Here is a 20532-nt window from a genome sequence, read left to right as displayed (position 1 = left end):
TCCTGAGCACATGAAAGAATGATAATCACTTTGCTTTCTTTCCCAGAGCTGCACTCTGGGTGAAGGGAGGGGTCACTGGCTCAGAATGAAGCCTAAGCAACTGGAGGGGGGGGGATTGTCAGCCTAATGCCTGTCTTACATCAAAAAGGTAAGCAAGGCTGTTTTTAAATCGCCTAACAAAGGGACATTGTTTTTTAAATGGATTTGCTTTAATGTGATTTTTGCCATCCACCTGAGTTCTGGAAACAGAACTCTCACAATGTAAGACTCAATCTGTACTGGTACCTGCACCAGCAATCACAAGATTGTGTTAATGAGCATCCAACAGTACTCACGCAGTTGCATATTGCAGCATTAGAAATTTTCACAGGGTCTTCAAGGGCATTTCAACACAGAATGCATTACAGTAATCCAAATGTGAGATGAGATAACCAAGGCATAGTTTACTGTGGCTGAGTCTGACTGACATACGGATAGGTGCACTTGTTCAAGCTGAGCACCACACAAACTAAACCTTCAGGGGGAGTACCATGCCACCCATAACAGTTTGACATCTCATCAAAAACCCAGAGGGTCTCCAAACCAGGAGAACCTCTGCTTCACCCAGATTTAATTTTAGCTTGGTAAGACCTTATCCATCCCTTCATTGACTCCAGGAATCAGCTGAAACCTCTCTAGCTAGGGATGGCAAAGCTTAAGTTCAGCATAATGAACACACCCTATGCTGAACACCTGGATGACATCTCAGTGGTTCCACACAGATGCTAGAAAGCATGGAGAACAGAATATGGTCAAAAAGAACAAAGAACCTGGAGAGAGTATGTAGATATTTTATTATTGTTACATAAGGCCATATTGTGCCAGACACTACATATGTCTCAAGAAACTACATTTAGTACTAAAATTTGTCAAGTAATCAAGCTCAAATTATCACTTCGCCTTATCTCTGGGTCCATCAGAGGGCAGAGCTTTCCAACTCCGAAAGCTTTGTTCTCTCACTCAGGCAGGCACCTCTTGCCCATTAGAAGCAATACATGTTAGTTTCTATAGTAACTTTCCTGGGAAATTCCAGCCAAAGTTAACCTTTTATTCTCCTCCAGAGAATTTTGTAAATGCTGCTGCAGTCTGATTCCCTTTTGCAAAGGCTTTGCATTTGGTAGAGGTCTGTTTTTTGAAACACCAGGATGGTATCCTCCTTTCCATTTGAAACAAAGTCCCAGGCTACAATTCAATGCACCATTACTTAAGAATAACACCCATGGAAAGCAGTGGGTCTACTTCTGAGTAAAAAGGGTTACAAATATATGCAGCTACATCTCTCTGCTGCGAACTGAATTGCACACTCTCAATTATGTGTTATAAGTTGTATGTTTTATGTAGAGCTTTGGGCTTAACACACCAGACACCTTAAAGGTGGATTTGATTCATGGATCTCCTGCAGTGGTTCCCAACCTTTTTCACTTGCATATCCCTTGGCAGCCGATTTCCATAAATTGTACCCTTCCTATTAGCAAAATGTTGTAATTAATCATACAAGCCCTCATCTCCTCCATATGAAGAACCAGACTTCATGTATTCATCACAGTGTTTTCCCTTTTAATTGGTTTAAAGAACAGAAGACTCTGCCTTTGTACCAGAAGTGTGCTGAGAAATTCTGGCTGATTGATCACTTTCCATATTATGTTTCAGCTTTTCTACTGTGCTGGTTTTCAATCACTGGTGCATACATGAATTGATGACCAAAAACTAGCTATTGGTGGGGCTTCCACAGCCAACTAGCTACCTTCCTTTCTGCCTTGCTGGCCCTGCAAGCCATTCTGGAGCATGACCTGCATTATGCCATTCCTTTTCAAGTACCCCTGAAGGTCCTGTTGAGTGCCCCTGGGGGTACATGAATCCCAGGTTGGGAACCACTGTTTTACTGGTAGGTTGTTTACAGTGCACTTACTCTGATAGTGCTTACAAAAAGGTGGTGAAGACCAGAATTTAAAAAGAATAAAAACGTATCTTATGATCTTTTACTATGTTTTAATAAATTAGAGACTGTACAGTTCTTAGGTAACAATTAGTGGTAGGTTATTTTTCAGGATCTGGCCTCCGGTAAAATCAGACAAAACTATATAGTCAGACACCTCCCTAAGTTTAACCCCCAACTTATCCAAAGGTCATAGAAAATTCCATGATTGTTGGCTCAAAACCTGCCCTCCACTTATATGTGGGATTGATTTATGGGCGAGTGTCTGTGGTAAGTCTCTGCTCCCATTAAAAACTGCCAGGAATTAGCAGTTCAAGGTCTTATTGACTTTTCTATTAATTTGTTTTAAAGATAAAAACTGGTATTTTTCCTACTGTTTTACCTAAAAACAAATGACATCCATCTTAACCCATAAGCAAAGTTAGGCCCCCATATGGTGTGGATAAGATAGCAGGTTCACAGAAAAGTGTGGCATTCACACCTGAGCAACATGTTCAGTAGTGATGGGAACACTGCAAGGGCCTCTGACCTTAAGGCAGAATACACCCACTTAAAGTTTTGCTTCCCCCAGCTCATTATCATGCCATTCACCTAGATTTGATGGTGATGGGGAAGTCACTATGTGGGGATCTTCATATGCCTACTGACAAGTTTAACTGCCATCCTGGTTCTCTGTCTGCCAATTCAGCATGTTCAACATATCTATAAAAACTGAAATCTTAGAGAAAACAAAGGGTCTACAACTAAAGAATGTTTACAGAAATCAAATGTTTGTGAGCTGAACTTAAACAAGCCTAAGACTAAACAGCAAACTATATATACACACAAAACTTTTCCAAGTGTAGTTAAGGTTCACAAGTTTGCAAGAAGTTGTGTAGTACACACAGGTGAAGCCAAGTGGTACAGAACTCTTGAACTACAGAAAACTTACCTTTCGAATGACTTGCTGTTGCTGCAGGTGTTTTGCTCTCAATTCTGCTACTTCACGCCAAAGAGATTCATTTTCACTGTTAAAAGATTCAATCAGAGTAAAGTGTAGGAAAAGTTAACAAAAAACCTGGAACTGTTTTCTATAGAGCAGGGGTGCCCAAACTTTTTGGTAGAAGGGTCATATCTCTGTGGGCCAGGAAAAAAGGAATTAATTCACATTTCAAATTTGAATAAATTTGCATAAATGAATATATCAGATATGAAACTTATAAGAATGAAGGTCTTAAGATAGCTCAAGACCTGTAAAAGGCCTTGCACAAAGCAAGGCTGGCCTTTCCTTCACTGCTGCTACAGCATCACAGACGTGAAACAGGAGTGGAGGGAGCCCTCATCCAACAGCTCAGGAGAGGTCAAACAGTTGCCCTCAGGCTGAGAGCAGTTGTGTCAGGCCAGAACCGGCTCCAGCAAGCCTTGGGAGATTGTGGGCTCTGTGGGCTGGACTGGGAGTCCTTGCGGGTCACAAGTGGCCCCTGGGCAGGGTCTGGGAACTCCTGCTATAGAGTAACATTAAATCATGACACATAGTTTTGGAACTGAAGTAGAAACTGTCATCTCTAAAAAGTGTGAAAACAGGAACAAAACCTCCTTATTCAGATACTCCTAGAAATCATTACACAGCACAAGTTCGCATCCTGTTGCATCACATTTACCTCTTTAGAGCAGAAAGCCTGGATTCAATTGTCTCTTGTTTAATTTGAACCTTCTGAGCACTATTTATGATTTTAGATAGGTCTTCCTGACGAATTTTATTTTCTTCAGGCCTTGATGAAGAGACCTGCAAAAATTATCAAAATATGTACTTTCTTAAAAATATTTACACAATTGCTGAATTACAGTGACTGCTTGACTAATAAAAGAGTAAAATCATTGTCAAGGTGGATTCCATTTTGTTAAGCCAGAAGCCGTTTTAGCTTGCCCTGGAAAAGTTGTGCTGTTTGGAGACAGTGTGAAGAGCCTTATCAGTCCTCCCAGTAGTGGCCAACCTTAGAATTTAGGTAAGATGACCTTCACACTGATCACAGAGTTAGCTAATTAACAACAGTTAATTAACAGCTAATTAACAACAGTTGCAATTTTCCAGTTGGGAGGGGGAGCAGGATTGCATCAGATTGAACCTTATTAGCCAATGAAGTCACTTTCCTACAAGCTTAACCCAATCTGAGCCTCTGGTTGGTCAGAAGTTACCTTTAAGGTACATAGGTCTGTTATTGGGATAATTTCAGTCTCTCTCGACCATTCCATCATCTCTGTCCAAATCTCTACTTGTACAAGAGCCACCCTTTGTCTAAGCTCAGGAGTTAGTTGAGTGAGTGTTAGAAGTATAGGTGTGAGTCGCTTAACAAATGTTCTCTTTATGATGGACTAAATATATGATGGAGGTCAAAGCACAATAAAGATGTTCTTAATGAGGCAATCACATCTCCCACAGCCTGCAGCAGTGTCTGTTTACACACCAGAGAGGCTCTTAACCCAAAGAAGAGGCAATCTATCTCCAGTAGCCTGTGCAGCTAGCAAGTGTCAGGCAGCAAGTGTGTGTTTACACAACAAAGGCACCAGATTGGGCAGGATGTTCACTTAACGACCTAATCACATAAGTGGATTGGAGAACATATCCCTGTTGTTAAGTGGTATAGGAAGTTAGCTCTATTTTAGCATTGTATGTGTACCATATTTATTTTCCTATGTTACCAAATGTATTTCTTGTAATCAAATTTCTATTTTTTTAAATAAATCATATATTTACAGGCCAGTATCTTTGTAGGAATTGATCCAGCTAACTCCTGTCTAGCCACTCAGACATTCTACTGAAGCAAATCAAAGCCTTGAGAATCGAGACCCTGGAATGTGGGGGTCTGTGCAAGCACTGGGGCATAGCCCATAGGTCTTCCCCTTCCCTTCAGCTGAAGGACTGACTGGTGACACCTACCATAGGATGAATTACCCTGAGAACACACACCCATCTTTACTGGCCTGGTTTGGGTTGATGAGCTAGAAGTGTGCATGACAATACATAAATTCAGTTTTTTTTCTTTTGTGAGAAATATACCTGAATTTTTGAAACCATTTGTATACTTAAAACTTATACAGATTTTTCACTCACCTTTCTTTTAATGTGCTCCAATAAATCTTCCCGCCCTTGCTTGAAGTATGGGTGCTGGAACTCAACAGGGCCATCCCTTTCCAATTTAACAATACCAGAATCAACATGTACCACCTTACGGAAACCATCTGAAAAATATTGCACAAATATTTTACTTTAAAATATTAAAATCTTGCTTATATTTAAAACATTTAAATTATATTTAAAATGAAAAAGTTCTTCAGAAGAATTCTAGGTTCCCTATTTTTGTAAGACAATTTTTACCCATCCTTTACCAGTTTTTTCCTGTAAGCTCCATGCCAGTACAATCTGTCAGTTGTAGAACTTTCCATGCACTGCACTGTTATCAATTTGTTTCTCTTATAGTCTTACAGAATTGAAGTCTTTACTTCAAGACTGTGGACTGTATGGAGAGTCATACATACTGTTTCTACTACCATTTCACATGAAGAACTATGATGAGATTAAACATGGCTCATTCCCCTTTTCTAGGTTAAGAGTCAGTTGCTGTCAAGGTAGAAGAGAGAAGTCAAGATGCGGCTTACATGTATTTATCATCAATATGGAGGCTTCAGAAATAAGAATTCGTTTTTGTCCTAACTGTAAAGAAGCAGTAGCTCTTTAAGATCAGAAAGATAAGGAGCCACACTTGTCAACATAAGTCTGTGAAAGTGTAAGGCAGCTATACAGATTCTCTCAGTAACAATCTAGAAACCATTATATTTCATTGAGGAAAAATTACAGCTAAGTATATGATTTGGATGTTTTTCCTAAATAGGAGATAGACACAAAAATCCTATATGGGCTGTGACCTGGATACCTGAAGGACTGTCACCCCCCATATGAGATGGCCCGATATCAAAATCTGTCAGGGAGCCCTCCAGTGGGTGCTGCTGCCAGAGGTCTGCATGGCAGCACCACAGAAGAGGGTCTTTTTGTAGGGTACAGATGAGGATCTCATTCTCTCTTGCACTGAGGTTGCCTCCTTTCCTGCTTGTTTTCTGGAAATCCCTAAATAACTCTTACGCTGCTTTCTCAGATCTGCAAACTGGTTTTGCTCCCTCTTTTTCCAGTTGGCTTATTATGACTTCTATTTTAAATTGATTTCTTTGTTAGCCACTTTAAACATCTCTTTTTAGAGGGAAAAATGCAAACTACATTTTAAATTAATTGCACTACTATAGATATCTACAGTAGAACCTCTTTAAGTTGACCACCCAAGGGACTGGAGAAAATTGGTCAACATATGGAGGTGGTCAACATACGGGGAAAAAAGGCATTTAAATACTATCATGTTTAGCTCCCAGGACAACAAATGCAAGGCCAAGTTATTATTTATATTGGATTTTTAAAAAGTTTTATTGCAAATATCAATGAGAATTGATCCTCTTGTGATGCTTACTATTTATATCATCTATATCTATATCAAGAGACAGAATAAACAGCCCACAATCAGTGTTTAAAAAAAACCCTGAAAATTCATAAGCTTAAAAAAAATAAATTAAAAAAAATACTTGGTTTCATAGCAGACAGGCAGCCCATAACATGTAGCATGTTACATAGCCCCAACAACTAAAAAAACAACAACACTTTTTTACTTAGGCTGCCTGGCGTCTACGGCGTCTCCTCAGATTCACTAAATGCCAGAAGGTGTTTGATATGGTCCCTCACTAAAAGCTGTTGAGAAAACTCCACAGTCAGGGAATAAGAGGACAGGTCCTCTCATGGATTGGGACCAGGAAACAGAGATTGGGTGTCAATGGGCAATTGACACAAAAAGTGGAGAGAGATGGAAAGTGGAGTGCCTCAAGGATCTGTCCTGGGACTGGTGCTTTTCAACATCTTCATAAATGACCTGGAAACAGGGATAAGCAGGGAGGTGGACAAGTTTGTGGATGACACTAAACTTTTCTGAGTGGTGAAGACCAGAAGGGCTTGTGAAACGCTCCAGAAGGATCTCTCCAAACCAGGAGAATAGACAGCAAAATAGCAGTTGTGTTTTAATATAAGTGTAAAGTAATGCACTGGTGATGGGAACCAAAGTGCAAGGACAGTGGCTTCACTATGCACAAGCAACCTCATGTCCCTCACAACTTGATACATGTCCAGGTACAATCGGCAGCCGGCACAGGTCTGTCGGCTATGCGTAGCGTGCTCACCTATAAAAACCCTTTCACACACTAGGTGTAGGTGTAGGGGAGGGATTGTTGTGTGGCTTCTTGCTTTTCCAGGATGGGACAAACCAGACAAAACACAGGCCCACAGTATCGCGTTCAGCAGGCAACTTACGGAGGGTAAATTAATATTCGGTGCGATGGTCAAAGTGGTCAAGATACAACTTACAGAGGTGGACAATATAGAGAGGTTGGTCTCCCATAGTGTATATGTAGTGTCTGACCATACTGTGAAAATTAGGTCAACTTGAGGTGGTCAACTTTGGAGGTTCGACTGTACTACTATATAGGAGCCTTTTTTCTAGGAGATGCTATCAATAACATGGTATTTGTTTTAACAGTCACTGCCTTGCACTTCCTCTTTAAAACATTATGAAACATTTTTGTTTTTAGTTATCAAAACATGACTGCTATTCATAGAAAAAGATACCTATATGCATGGCTGCAGCTGTGGCAATGAACTGCTCTTTCCCTGCTCTTTGTTTTTGGAGACATGGATAGAAGAGCATTCAAATATACAGAATGAACTCCTCTTGCTTCCCATATGCCATCCCAAATGAAGATTGCAGCTGCATGCATTACAATAGTACGAAGAATATTTATCACTTGGTGACAAAATAGTTTCAAAAAACATTTTGCGTCCTTGGACAGAATAATTAAATTTGAATAATAACTCAAAATTGTTATTGCAAATAAAATTGATCATAATCTCAGAACTAAATTTCACAGAAAACTTTCCACAACTCAGGGTAGAGGCTCTAAGACAATACTACATATTGCTACACAACTCACACATATTCAACTGTCTCACAAAGCTTGCCATATTGTTGTGCTTGAAGTACTTCGGAAGGATCTCTTTCGCAAACCTTTGTTCATCCAACACAAGGAAACTCTGGCCATTCTGAAATTAAGATCACACACAATCACTTAAAGCTAGAATAATCTGGTTCAAGAATGATAAGTGGTTTCTTATCTTAGCCAACAATTTCTCATACAGCTCTTCATTAGACTACAAAGATATCCTATGAATAAAGGTGTGTGAAAACTTATTTTTTCTGTGGATTTAGGTGTTTTCCTAAGTTAGAAGTGCAAAAAGGGTTGTTCTGTTATTCCAAGTGCACATTTTTATAAGTTCTAATTATGAGAGTTTTAAAAGTGTACTGGGCAGGTGATATAGATGGTATAGTGCCAGCAGATGCAGCCACATGCACCTAGGTGCTAGAGAATGATTTTACTTTTTTGCAGATTGGACTTTTTTTTTTTTTTTTTTACAAAAATGAGAAGTGTAGAAAGTGGTGTTATGTGTTTATTTCGGTATCACCAAAAAACTCACCTTTACCTATGAACATAAATAAAATTCAAATAGACAGGAGCAGGAGGTCCTTCTGGGCAGGAGGTCTGGTCTAGAGGGTAGAGCCTCCGTCTGCCTGAAGATAACATCCACAAGGTCGCCAGTTCGAGGCCACCGGCACCATGCGACCTTGAAGCAGCTGACAAGCTGAGCCGAGCTATTCCATCTGCTCTGAGCATGGGAGGATGGAGGCCAGAATGTGAAGCCAGATCGGAATGAAACACCTGAATGTAGTGGTTCTTGAAAGAAAGAACCTTCTTTCAAATTGTAAAAATCCCTATTTAATAAGGGATTTAAATAAAGCCTACCTTGAATAAATAAAACCGCCTTGAATAAAGTCTTGAATAAAGACCAAGAAAGGCGGTATATAAATACCTATTATTATTATTATTATTATTATTATTAGACATAAAGGATCCCTGGCAATAAGACATTTCATACAACCCAAATTTAAGATGTTTGCAATTTTATTGCAACTAGCCTGCATGCTAGAGAGTGACTAAGGGCCCAATTCTATCAAGCTTTCTTGTGCCAGTGCTGCTGTGCCTATGTGGTATGCACTGCTTCCTGTGTTGGGGAGGCAGTCACAGAGGCCTCCTCAAAGTACAGAAACATTTGTTCCCCTACCTTGAGCCTGCGTTGTGGCAGCACTGGTGCTGGGAAGTTGGATAGGATTGGGTCCTAAATTAAGTTCTTTTGTGTTACTGCTTCCTGTCTCTCTGGAGCAGGGAGGGCTCGTTGCCTACACATATCAGTTCTTCAGTGAGGCAAGAATGTTTAAGCAAGAAACGCTCACACTTCTAGCACAGCAACACAAAAAATAAGGTAATGTAATAGTCACACAGTGTTGGTGCAGTAGGGGCTGTTCTTATAGCATTCTCCCATATCCATGTATTCTGATTTCACAGGTGCCCCCCAAAACTGATTCCCATGGATATAGGGGCTCACCTGCATAAAAAATCAATTATACCATCTGATTCATTGAATTATACACAAAAAAAATGCACACCCAAAAATATATATTACATTCTAGTTTTGATTTAGTAAGACAGGATAAATCCCATTATCATTTGTGGATCAATCAGCATTTTACCAAATACGAACTACTAGAAGAACAATCACCAAAACAACTATGGAACATATTATGTTTAAATATGGCCATTTTTCCAAAAGTCGAAGCAAGGTTGCTATAGAATGCAGCTTCAGAACATGACACAGAGTTACACTGCTTTTCAATAGCATTCTTACAGCAGAATTCCTGCTAAGACCCTCTAGCAAGGTTCCAATTTTGAATCTCAACCCATTCCTCTACTGTCAATTATGTGCCTAGTCATAGTCAGAACATATGTGAAAAAGCCAAATAAATCTAGATATAAGGCTGAAGTGAGGACAACCAGAAAGATTGCAGTTAGCCAGAACACATCCCACTGATGGGAGTTTTGCCTTCCCTGGTCACTTTGCTTATAACCTGTGCTCCTGATCCCAATGATGATGTGAAGGACCATTTACTTTGAGATTACTGGCTCCATGTTTTAAATGTATGATGCAATTACAAATACTTTAAGTGTTTGGTCTAACTATATAAAATAGCATTTGTATCTCTTTTTTTTTGTTCCTCACTGATCCCATAACAAGCTTTGCATGTGCCTATTGCAAGCATGCAGAGTGCAGCACAGAAACAAGGATAACAAAAAAAAATCAAAATGAAATAGAAAAATAAACCATAAATACAATGGAGAATTTGTGCAGAAACACTATCATTTCACTCCTTCCATGATTAACAATAAGTTTTGAAAACATGTTTAGTCTTCATGGTAACAGACAAGAAGCATGAATGAACTGATTGCCATACTTCCCCAGTATCAAAGCTTACATGCTCCTGTGCACCCCTACCTCACTCCTCTACAACAGACAGATACACATGTTCTCAGGACAAACATATCCAATGGTAGGTACCACCACTTCAGCTAAGGGGAAGCTGGATATGTCAGGGCTAACTTCCCAGCCCCTATAAACTTTGAGTCCCCCAAATTTGACAGACTCAAGTCTCAGGTTTGGTAGTATGACCAACAGCCCAATCCTAACCAACTTTCCAGCACTGATGCAGCCCCAAAGTAAGAGAACAAACACTGGCTTCTGTGACTCCCCCCCCCCCACCGCAGAATGCAGTATGCACCCTGTTGGAATGGCTATGTCAGTACTGGATTGGGCTGTGCGTGATCCAGGTTGAACTGATGATCAGTTCCTTCTCACACACAAGCCTGTAAATGTAAAATAATTTACTTAAAGAACAGAAATATGGTTACACATTCACAGAAGGCATTTAGTTATTTAAGAGAATACATACAATGTACATACAATGCTAAAATGATAAGAAGCCAAGCTCCTAGACTTATTCCCATAGCTCACCTAGTCCTTTTGACTTCTGAACACAGGTGAAGAGTAGGTCTTCTACCTGCTGTATTACTTAACTGATGGAATGGACACAGAGCAGCAATGGTGACAGCCATTCCCACCATAGCAACAGGCTTTTATATCTTGAAGGTAACTTATGGCTAACAAGCGGCTCAGGTCAGCCAAAGCTTCTGGAAGACAACCTCATAGGCTGATGCAATGCCAGGCAATCATGCTCAAACCTTCCCAACCAGAGAATCACAGCTGTACCTTGTTAGTTTTAATTGGAGCTTCTTCTTGCCAACATGAAGGTCAGTTTATCAGGCCTCAGAGCTCAGCCACTGCTGCAAAAACTGATAAGGTGTTTTACACTGTTCAAAACAGCACAGCTTCTTACAGCTGCTTCAAAATGGCTCCTGGGCAACAAAATGGAATAAGGCATAGCCAGCGATTTTACCATGTTCATCACACGCAGGGTCAGTTAGATTAAATGAGATGAAGACAGAGGACTTCCTGTTCCACATAATCAAATACAGCCCAGCAAAAAGATAAGAGATGACCAAATTTCTGCATTAAGAGTGTACCTATATAATTTGTTAGAATTATCTTTGTCTATATAGTGTGTTCAAAAACACAAGCAACTCTTACCAGAAGAGCTTCACTCAAATGGAGGTAAAAGCCTAATACATGCATCCTTCAGTGTAATTTGAGCTTCTTACTCCATTGAAACCAATGAAAAAGTCTTATACAAAAGCTTCATATGGATAAAGCATGGTCATCTGGACCACAGTCTAATAATTCTTTAATACAGCATCAGTAGCCCCCCTTGTATGGATACACTTAACAGATTTGCCCTCACCTTATCAAGAAGTCAAGTGCTCCACCCTATGTGAATAATAGCCTAGAAAATTGGCAGAACTCCCTATTCCAACACTCCAGATCATATCCACCTCAAAGGCTCAAACCCCTCTTTGTCATTTAATTCCAAGAACAATTGCTTCTACAGTTCACTAAGGTTCCTGCAAGCACACAACACACTGCTGAGTTTGACCATGCTCATTTTCATGTGCCATTCTAGATCCAACGCAGGTAGGGAAAGCAGCACCCAGGAGGGACAATGCCCCAAAGTCAGATGAGGAAAATTTGAGGCAATATCTTCCTGAAAAAACTAGGCTTTTCTATCCTCTCCTTGGTAAACTCGACATCTACCAAGTTGTGTATCTTGCAGGTTTAGAAGTCACTCAGATTCTTATTTGCCTAGCTTGCTCTTTTACCCCCATTCCGGTTTTTGTTTCTTTGCCATGCTGGTTGTCACAGTCCAGGATCTCATGGACTGATCCTACGCATTCCTGATTCACTATGTCAGCATGCCCCATGAGCCAGAAATGCAGGGGCATGTGCAACTATTATGAATGCCAAGAACAGAGGCTGTGCGACTTTGCCAGCCTGCCTCAATCTCTGGTACTACTGCTGTGTCTTCCTTATCCCAAATCAGGAGACCAACATCCAATTGCTAGTGGGGAAGGACACACACCCCATTTCTGCTATGACAGGACAGCCAGAGGTCAATCTTCGTATCAGGATGAGGGTTCCACTCCTTACAAGCTGTGGTAGTTGAGTCATTTCACCCCCTCCCCCAATAAGAGAAGAGGAAGCACCAAGGAGAATGCAAAGGCTGTTTTCAGGACAATTTAAATTAGTTCACTTCAATGACCATTTGGCGTAAGTTAATAGTCACTTAAATGAATGCTGATGCCTATTCCTGGTTAAGTAGTTGGATTCCAAAGGACACTTAGAATTATAATTTTGCTGCCTGCTTTTCATTTGCTTTTATTACACATTTGGGGAAGCAGGCAACGTGTGACCAAGGTGCACAAAGCCACAATTAGCTGTGTTTAGAGTAGGTTTAGGGTAGATATATGGCAACGGAAGTAGAACAGACCAGGTAAAGGAAAATTAGGTAAGTCTGGTGTCTCTTCTTCTGGTCCTTCTTCCATTCCAAGAAACATGGAGTGGTTGATCTGGTATGACCATTCAACTCAATAAAACAAAGCTATCAATTTCTGAGAGGAAAAAAAGCACCCACTATAGTTAGAATGCACCAGACAAACAGTAGGACTGGGGCACAATCCACATAGAGCCTGGGCACAGTATTGAGCAGGAATTAAGTAGAAAGACAGTGGGAAGAAGGGACTGAACGGCCAAGGGTTTTAAACCAAGTGAATATTGGGTTGCTAGGCCAGGAGTTACTGCTAAATGTCCTTTCAGCCACATATAGAGTCTTTTATTTTCTTGAAATATACACTGCTCAAAACAATAAAAGGAACACTTAAACAAATGTCACTGCAAGTCAATCACACTTCTGTGAAATCAAACTGTCCACCTAGGAAGCCACACGGATTGACAATCAAGTTCACATGCTGTTGCACAAATGGAGTAGACAACAGGTGGAAATCATAGGCAAGTAACAAGACACCCCCAATAAAGGAGTGGTTCTGCAGGTGGTGACCACAGACCACTTCGCAGTCCCTATGCTTTCTGGCTGATGTTTGGGTGACCTTTGAATGCTGGCGGTGCTGTCACTCTAGTGGCAGCATGAGGCGGAGTCTGCAACCCAAACAAGTGGCTCAGGTAGTGCAGCTCATCCAGGATGGCACATCAATGCGAGCTGTGGCAAGAAGGTTTGCTGTGTCTGTAGTGTCCAGAGCATGGAGGCGCTACCAGGAGACAGGCCAGTACACCAGGAGACGTGGAGGAGGCCGTAGGAGGGCAACAACCCAGCATCAGGACCGCTACCTCCGCCTTCATGCCAGGAGGAACAGGGGGAACACTGCCAGAGCCCTGCAAAATGACCTCCAGCAGGCCACAAATGTGCATGTGTCTGCTCAAACGGTCAGAAACAGACTCCATGAGGGTGGTATGAGGGCCCGACATCCACAGGTGGGGGTTGTGCTGACAGCCTGACACCGTGCAGGACGTTTGGCATTTGCCAGAGAACACCAAGATTGGCAACCTCGCCACTGGCGCCCTGTGCTCTTCACAGTTGAAAGCAGGTTCACACTGAGCACATGTGACAGACGTGACAGAGTCTGGAGACGGCAGGGAGAACATTCTGCTGCCTGCAACATCCTCCAGCATGACCGGTTTGGCAGTGGGTCAGTAATGGTGTGGGATGGCATTTCTTTGGGGGGCTGCACAGCCCTCCATGTGCTCGCCAGAGGTAGCCTGACTGCCATTAGGTACCGAGATGAGATCCTCAGACCCCTTGTGAGACCATATGCTGGCGCGGTTGGCCCTGGGTTCCTCCTAATGCAGGACAATGCTAGACCTCATGTGGCTGGAGTATGTCAGCAGTTCCTGCAAGATGAAGGCATTGATGCTATGGACTGGCCCGCCCGTTCCCCAGACCTGAATCCAATTGAGCACATCTGGGACATCATGTCTCGCTCCATCCACCAGCGCCACGTTGCACCACAGACTGTCCAGGAGTTGGCGGATGCTTTAGTCCAGGTCTGGGAGACGATCCCTCAGGAGACTATCCGCCACCTCATCAGGAGCATGCCCAGGCGTTGTAGGGAGGTCATACAGGCACATGGAGGCCACACACACTACTGAGCCTCATTCTGACTTGCTTTATGGACATTACATCGAAGTTGGATCAGCCTGTAGTGTGTTTTTCCACTTCAATTTTGAGTATGACACCAAACCCAGACCTCCATGGGTTGATAAATGTGATTTCCATTGATGATTGTTGTGTGATTTTGTTGTCAGCACATTCAACTATGTGAGGAACAAAGTATTTAATAGGCATATTTCGTTCATTCAGATCTCGGATGTGTTGTTTAAGTGTTCCCTTTATTGTTTTGAGCAGTGTACATTACTATAAAACTGCAAATTAGGTCACAGACAGTTATCTCCAATTATTCCTGCAACAGCTTTATAAAATATATTAACATTCTCAGTATCAGATGAAGAAATTAAGAGAAAGGAGTTTGAAAGGACTAAAAATTGAACTGGAGATTTTTTGGTTTCATTCACAGTTGCTCTCTTAGCCACCAAGATTGAAGAGAGTGTTCCCATAGTGATTACACAGATACATCAAGAATATTAGTGTAATGTAGTCCTAATCCTATGCAGTCTGAGCAATAAGAACATACACAGCAAAAAGTGTCAGCATAGTAAACATTCTCAACAGTATGCCACTGCCACTTGTCAACAACGACCCTGATGCTCTTGTGTTACCCATGCTTGAAGGCACCAATCATTCCCTCTTAGGAATCCATCTTGGAAGCAAAAAGTTATGGGTGCCCGTATGCTAGAATAGCTGCTAATCAGAACAATTCTCATGAGAAGATACCTGTGTTATCAGGGCTGTGTCAGGCCTTCAAAGCTGTGAAGCTGGGCCTACTAATTGCAAACTGGCAGTAGGAGGAAAAAGGGCCAAGAATTCCTAGATATACCTTTCTGCACAGTCATCTTGAAGTTTCTGTGGTCCGAGGCCAACTAAAGCCTCTGGGAAGGTACCTGATATTTGCTTGGATATATTGCATTAGCCAAACTTTTTAGGGTCCAGATCCTCTGGTTAGTTAGAAGTCTGTCCCCCCCAAAGGTACTTCTTGCCTCCCATTGCTGGACTCAGCAAAGCAACTAGCCATGCTGAGGGATGGTGTTTCAGCTTCCTGTACACAGTTAAGAGTTATGTTCCCAGGTGAACTTAGGTAAGGACTTCCGCTTTATTGTTTTACATTTTGCTTTCTGTACAATTACCACATTGGTGTTACAAGAGTTTTACTAAACAAATTCTTGACTTTAGAGCAGTGTGAGATTCTTTGTGGAAATTCTGGTTCAATTAAATCTGGTATTGACCACAAAGTCACAGTACTGAACCTTTTACCAGTACTCAGGAGGAGGGGAGTACTGAGGCTTGAGTGCTTTCGTTCCTAAGTAGCCAGGACACCTAAAGGCCTTTTACCTTCCCCAGGTTTAAGAACTGGTGGTAAAAGCATGGCAGCAGACTGCCTACCTCTGGGCTTGGTTTAGCTGGTTTGTGGTCTTTTCAAGAGAATTCATGAATGATCCTAACAGGATTTTGGTCTTTCCCTGCAGGACAACTGATTGGAGTCTTAAAGGTGTTGCAACAATCACCTTACTCAGTCCACATTTACCCTGCACATGATTCACCTGAAGGCTGCCACATTTAGGACCTGTTCTATCACTCCCTAGCAGGCATAGGTCAGGCAAAGATTTGGTGCTGAAGTTATTCTTCTAATCCTGAAGATGATTTAACAATCTATTTTTACCTATGCAAAGAACCCACTGAGCTCAAAATCAAACACTAAGAACAAGAGAAAAAAATTATATGCCCAACACCTCATATGCTAAAAATAAATTGCCACTGTTAGCAGGCTGGATAGGGTGATGGAGAAAAAGGGAAGGAAGTATCCCCCAGGTGTTCCCTTAGTCATGCAAAGAGAATGTGTGAAAACTAATCACTTTCGTTTTTTCACCATACAAATCCAAACAGTGCAACTATTAATCAAAATTGTTGGCATTTTTCAAATAGCGAAAAAAGCAGCAGCATACTAGGACAACTTTGTGAACTGCCCTTTAAAATGCCCACTCTTTTGGTCATGAGAGTGAATTCATAATTCTGGAACAAAAAAGAATCACAGAAAAGACTGAAGCCATGCTGTAGTTACACCACTTCACTTCTAGACTTCTGAACACGATCTATACGATTCTAGAACCATGTTTCTCAACCTTTGTCCTCCGCTGTTTCACTTCACATGGTCCACCTATTCAAAATATCACCAGAAGTAACTGGTGATGACATCACAGCCAGTAACTTCTGGGTTGGGAGGCCAGATACAATACGACAAGCACAACTAAGAGGATCAGGGTGAATAGAAGGGTTTTTCAAGTCTGTAAATATGCGTAAAAACATACTTTGAAGTCTCCTACAGCTGTTGTGTCACGTTTCAGGTCTTGCTGCCAGGTGGCAGGTGTCCAGGGGTCCTGTGAGTACCACCAGACACCACCTCAAGTACCATTGGTGGTAGCTGTACCACTGGTTGAAAAACACTGTTCTAGAACAAAAGAACTGTATACGTATATCCTTCCAACATTCTGAATTTTTTGGCAAGGGAAGTTTGTTGCCATATTCAAATAGCCAAAATTGTTTTAGATCTTCCAAATCTTCAGGTCACACATGAGCAGGTCTATCCAACTAGTGAACATGCCCCTTCTCAAAACATTAACATACACATGCACTATGCCCAATGAACAGTTTAACTAAACACGCAGCATATTCCTTTGTCTTATTAGATGCATACCTAAGACAAAAAGATTTACCCTTTATTTAGAATTACATTTGGAGTGTTCCACATTTGGAATTCATCACATCAAAATGCTCTCATACACCACTGTACCCAAAGTAGCTACTCGATCATTTTTATTTTAGCATAAGCTTCTGTGCACATCTTTAGGAACTCATAAAATCCTTTCTTGCTTTTGCTATGACACTGCTATCACTTTGGAGGCTTAAAACAATCCTTTAAGGCAGAGGTTTTCAAACTGGGGCACTGAGACACCCCAGCGTAAGGTCCTCTGCCATTGTCCCTTTAAGGGGTGGGAAAAGGGAATGAAGCAGTGCAATTCCCAGGACTGCACCGCTGTTGGGGGGGAGGGACCTTTTCTTACTTACAGGAACAAGCAGCAGCATCCCAGAAGCCCATGGATGCCTCTGCAGGGCTCCCCAATGCGCTGAGAATGAAAATAGAACTATTACAACTCACTTTCAGTTCGCGATCGCAAAACCAGAAGTGGCTTGTGAGTATTCTATTTTCATTCTCTGCACATCGGGGAGCCCTGTGGAGCCCCCGGGACACTGCTGCTCATTCCTGTAAGAAAAAGCTGCTATCTGTCCATCCATCACCCCCCAATAGCAGCACAATCCTGGGAATGGCATTGCTCCATTCCCCCCAAACCTCAAGAGCTTATCTTGGGAATTTTACTCCTGAGGGGTTCAAGACCGCCTGCTGTAAGGCATGATATTGGCTCCTATTGCAGCTGAGACTGTAAGGTAGTGGCTTGCCTACGGCTACTTAGTAAGTTAATGTCACAGATGAAATTCAAACTGGAGAAGTGCTGACTGACAATTCACAGTGCAATCTCATGAAATCTATGCAAAAGTCTACTCAGAATATGGTCTCATCCTGCAATCCTATACACACAGTCAGTTGACATCTGCTAGGGTTTGGTTTCTTGGTAACCTGGAAAAAATACGGTGGGTACCGTACTGGCCACTGAATCGTACTGAATCACTGACCCTATGGGGAAAAATGTGGTTAGGTTCCAGGGGACCCTCTTCACCACACATCTTATGAACCTGAATCTTTACTTGGTCAATGGGGCTGGGTGATAGGGAGGGCTCACCAACAGCTTTCCACCTCTGTGCTGGCTATCCCTTGACTTATTGAAGGTTGCTGGCCTAACAACAAGGCCTCAGGTAGCCTTCCAGAGACCTCTCGTTGTTAGCCTCTCATCACCAGCGTTGAAGACTCAGCGGGAGTTCTCAAGATGGTATGGCAAGTTCTGGAAGTGGACACAAACGTATCCAATGATTCTGCATGGGACAATACCAATGCCTGTTTGATGCAGAAAACTGACCCAATCCAGACAACTTACTAAAAAACACTAGGAGCGTAACTGTCTGGATACAATTACTGCAACCCCTCCCGTCAGCAGTATACTATATAGGCATCTCTTTCCCTCCTCCCTGTATGTTGCCTATCTTACCTTCTGCTCACGAGGAGGCCACTGTCTCTTCTCCTCCTCCTACAACCTCTTGCCCTCACCTCCCTGCTCACAGCTTTGCCAAGCCTCCTCCTCCACCACCCCATGTGCACTGGCACAGTATTCACAGGTAATGAGAACTAAGTTGCAGATAGAGGTCAGAGGCAATTCTGGCTGCAATCCTATCCACACTTTCCTGGGAGTGCACTCTGTTGAAACCTGGGCATAAGCTCCACAGGGCCTCTGAGTAGACAGGCCCTTACAGGCTCTCTGTGCCTTACAGGAGAGCCAGGATGGCGCACTGGTTCTGGTGTTGGCCCTGGAAGATCTAGGTTCAAATCCCCACTCAGCCATGAAGCTTCCTGGATGACCTTGCCATACAGTCACCATCTCAACTACCTTACAGGGCTGTTGTGAGGACAAAATGAGCCATAAACATGCTCCTTGTAGGGAGGGTGTATAGAAACGTGAAGATAGATAGCATATAAAAGGAACTGACTATTTACTATGGATATAGATGCTCTTAAACTCAGTGGGGCCTACTTCTGAACAGGTGCTCCTAAAGTTGCACTGCTGATCTCTTAGCAACCACAGGTCAGCTGCAAAACAGGCAGTCACTCCCATGCACCATCAGCCCACTTGTGCAACCCACAGGTGTGCAGATTCGGTGCACATTCGGTCACATTTCCCTGGGTGGAAATGGCTTAAGCCCTTTCACTGGCAATCCTCTGGGGCCTTTGATACGTACGACTGCGCGTGACGCAGACACCGTGTTCTTCCCAGACACAAACGGGGCTCCGCACGCGGGCTCGTGGCTGACGTCACACCCACGTTCCTCCTTCTCCAGCCTGCACCCAGCCGGGGCCTCCTGCAAGGCCGGCTCCGAGCAAGCAGAGGCCCAGAGACGTCCTCGGACTCCCACCTGGGCTTGACAGGCCCGGTGTGTGTGAGGGGAGGGGAGAGAAGCCGCTTCCCCTCGGCCAACGTGCTGCGGGGGGGCGCTAGGCCTCCAGGAGTCAGGCAGAGGCCCTGCAGGCAGGCAGAGCGCGCTCCCCGCCTGGCCGCGCCCCCACACCGGGGGTCTGCCGCGCCCCCCCCCACCGCGGCCCAACAAAAGGCTTGGAGAGAAAATGGCAGCCGAGGCGAGCTGGGGGCGGGAGGGAGGCCCGGTACGGAGGGGAGGCCGTGCCCCCACCGGCGCTGCGCGAGCCCCCCACATCCAGCCTCCCTCAGCGGCGCTCACCTGGCTCCAGGTGATGAGCTGGTTGCTGGGCGCGTCGCCGACCAGCGCCCACAGCTTACTGAGGAAAGCCGGCACCGCAGCGCTCGCTCCCATAGCGGCCGCCGCCTGCTGCTTCATGACCGCTCGCCGGCCGAGCTGAGCCCACACAGGCGCGGCACCGCCGCTGCTGCCGCCGTCCTTCTCCTCCCCCCCACCTCCGTCGCCCTCCACCAACGCATGCGCTCCTCGACGCACGCGCAGGGCCGCGAGCGCTTCGCCCCGCCCTTTACATAACGAGTACACGTGCGCCGCCCTCACGTGCCACAACAGCGCAGGTCCTGCGCGTTGATTGGTGGAACCGCGCGATGCCCATTGGCTGCGCCTACGGGGGGGCGGGAGGAAAGAATGGAAATTTCCATTCGCGTAAAGGCGCACAACAGCCAATCACGGAAGGAGTCTCATAATGTAAGAATGGACGGAGAGGGCAGGCGTGTGCGTGGGAAGAACAGCGCGCATGGGCACTGGGAGGAA

General features: G+C 43.5%; 1 protein-coding gene across 3 annotated transcripts in view; it reads right to left on the bottom strand.

Moving 5' to 3' along the window:
• Window positions 1-20225, bottom strand: part of HSF2 (heat shock transcription factor 2) — a 33150-nt gene extending 12925 nt beyond the window's left edge. Inside the window, exons 1-6 of one of the 3 annotated variants that reach the window (XM_066614062.1) lie at window positions 20023-20111; window positions 8574-8757; window positions 8033-8141; window positions 5067-5194; window positions 3616-3740; window positions 2907-2982 (exon numbers count right to left, since the gene is read on the bottom strand). In XM_066614062.1, the coding sequence (XP_066470159.1) occupies window positions 2907-2982; window positions 3616-3740; window positions 5067-5194; window positions 8033-8063 (360 nt within the window). In that variant the 5' untranslated portion in view covers window positions 8064-8141; window positions 8574-8757; window positions 20023-20111. Of the gene's footprint in view, window positions 1-2906; window positions 2983-3615; window positions 3741-5066; window positions 5195-8032; window positions 8142-8573; window positions 8758-20022 lie in introns of all 3 variants that reach the window. The other 2 variants (XM_066614072.1, XM_066614053.1) reach the window with 2 other exon arrangements.
• Between the last annotated feature and the right edge of the window lie 307 nt (window positions 20226-20532).

The sequence above is a fragment of the Tiliqua scincoides genome, chromosome 1, assembly GCF_035046505.1.
Source record: "Tiliqua scincoides isolate rTilSci1 chromosome 1, rTilSci1.hap2, whole genome shotgun sequence".
NCBI classification, from domain to species: Eukaryota; Metazoa; Chordata; class Lepidosauria; order Squamata; family Scincidae; genus Tiliqua; species Tiliqua scincoides.
The sequence above is the reverse complement of the archived record's forward strand: the minus strand, read 5'-3'. Positions and strand labels throughout refer to the sequence as shown.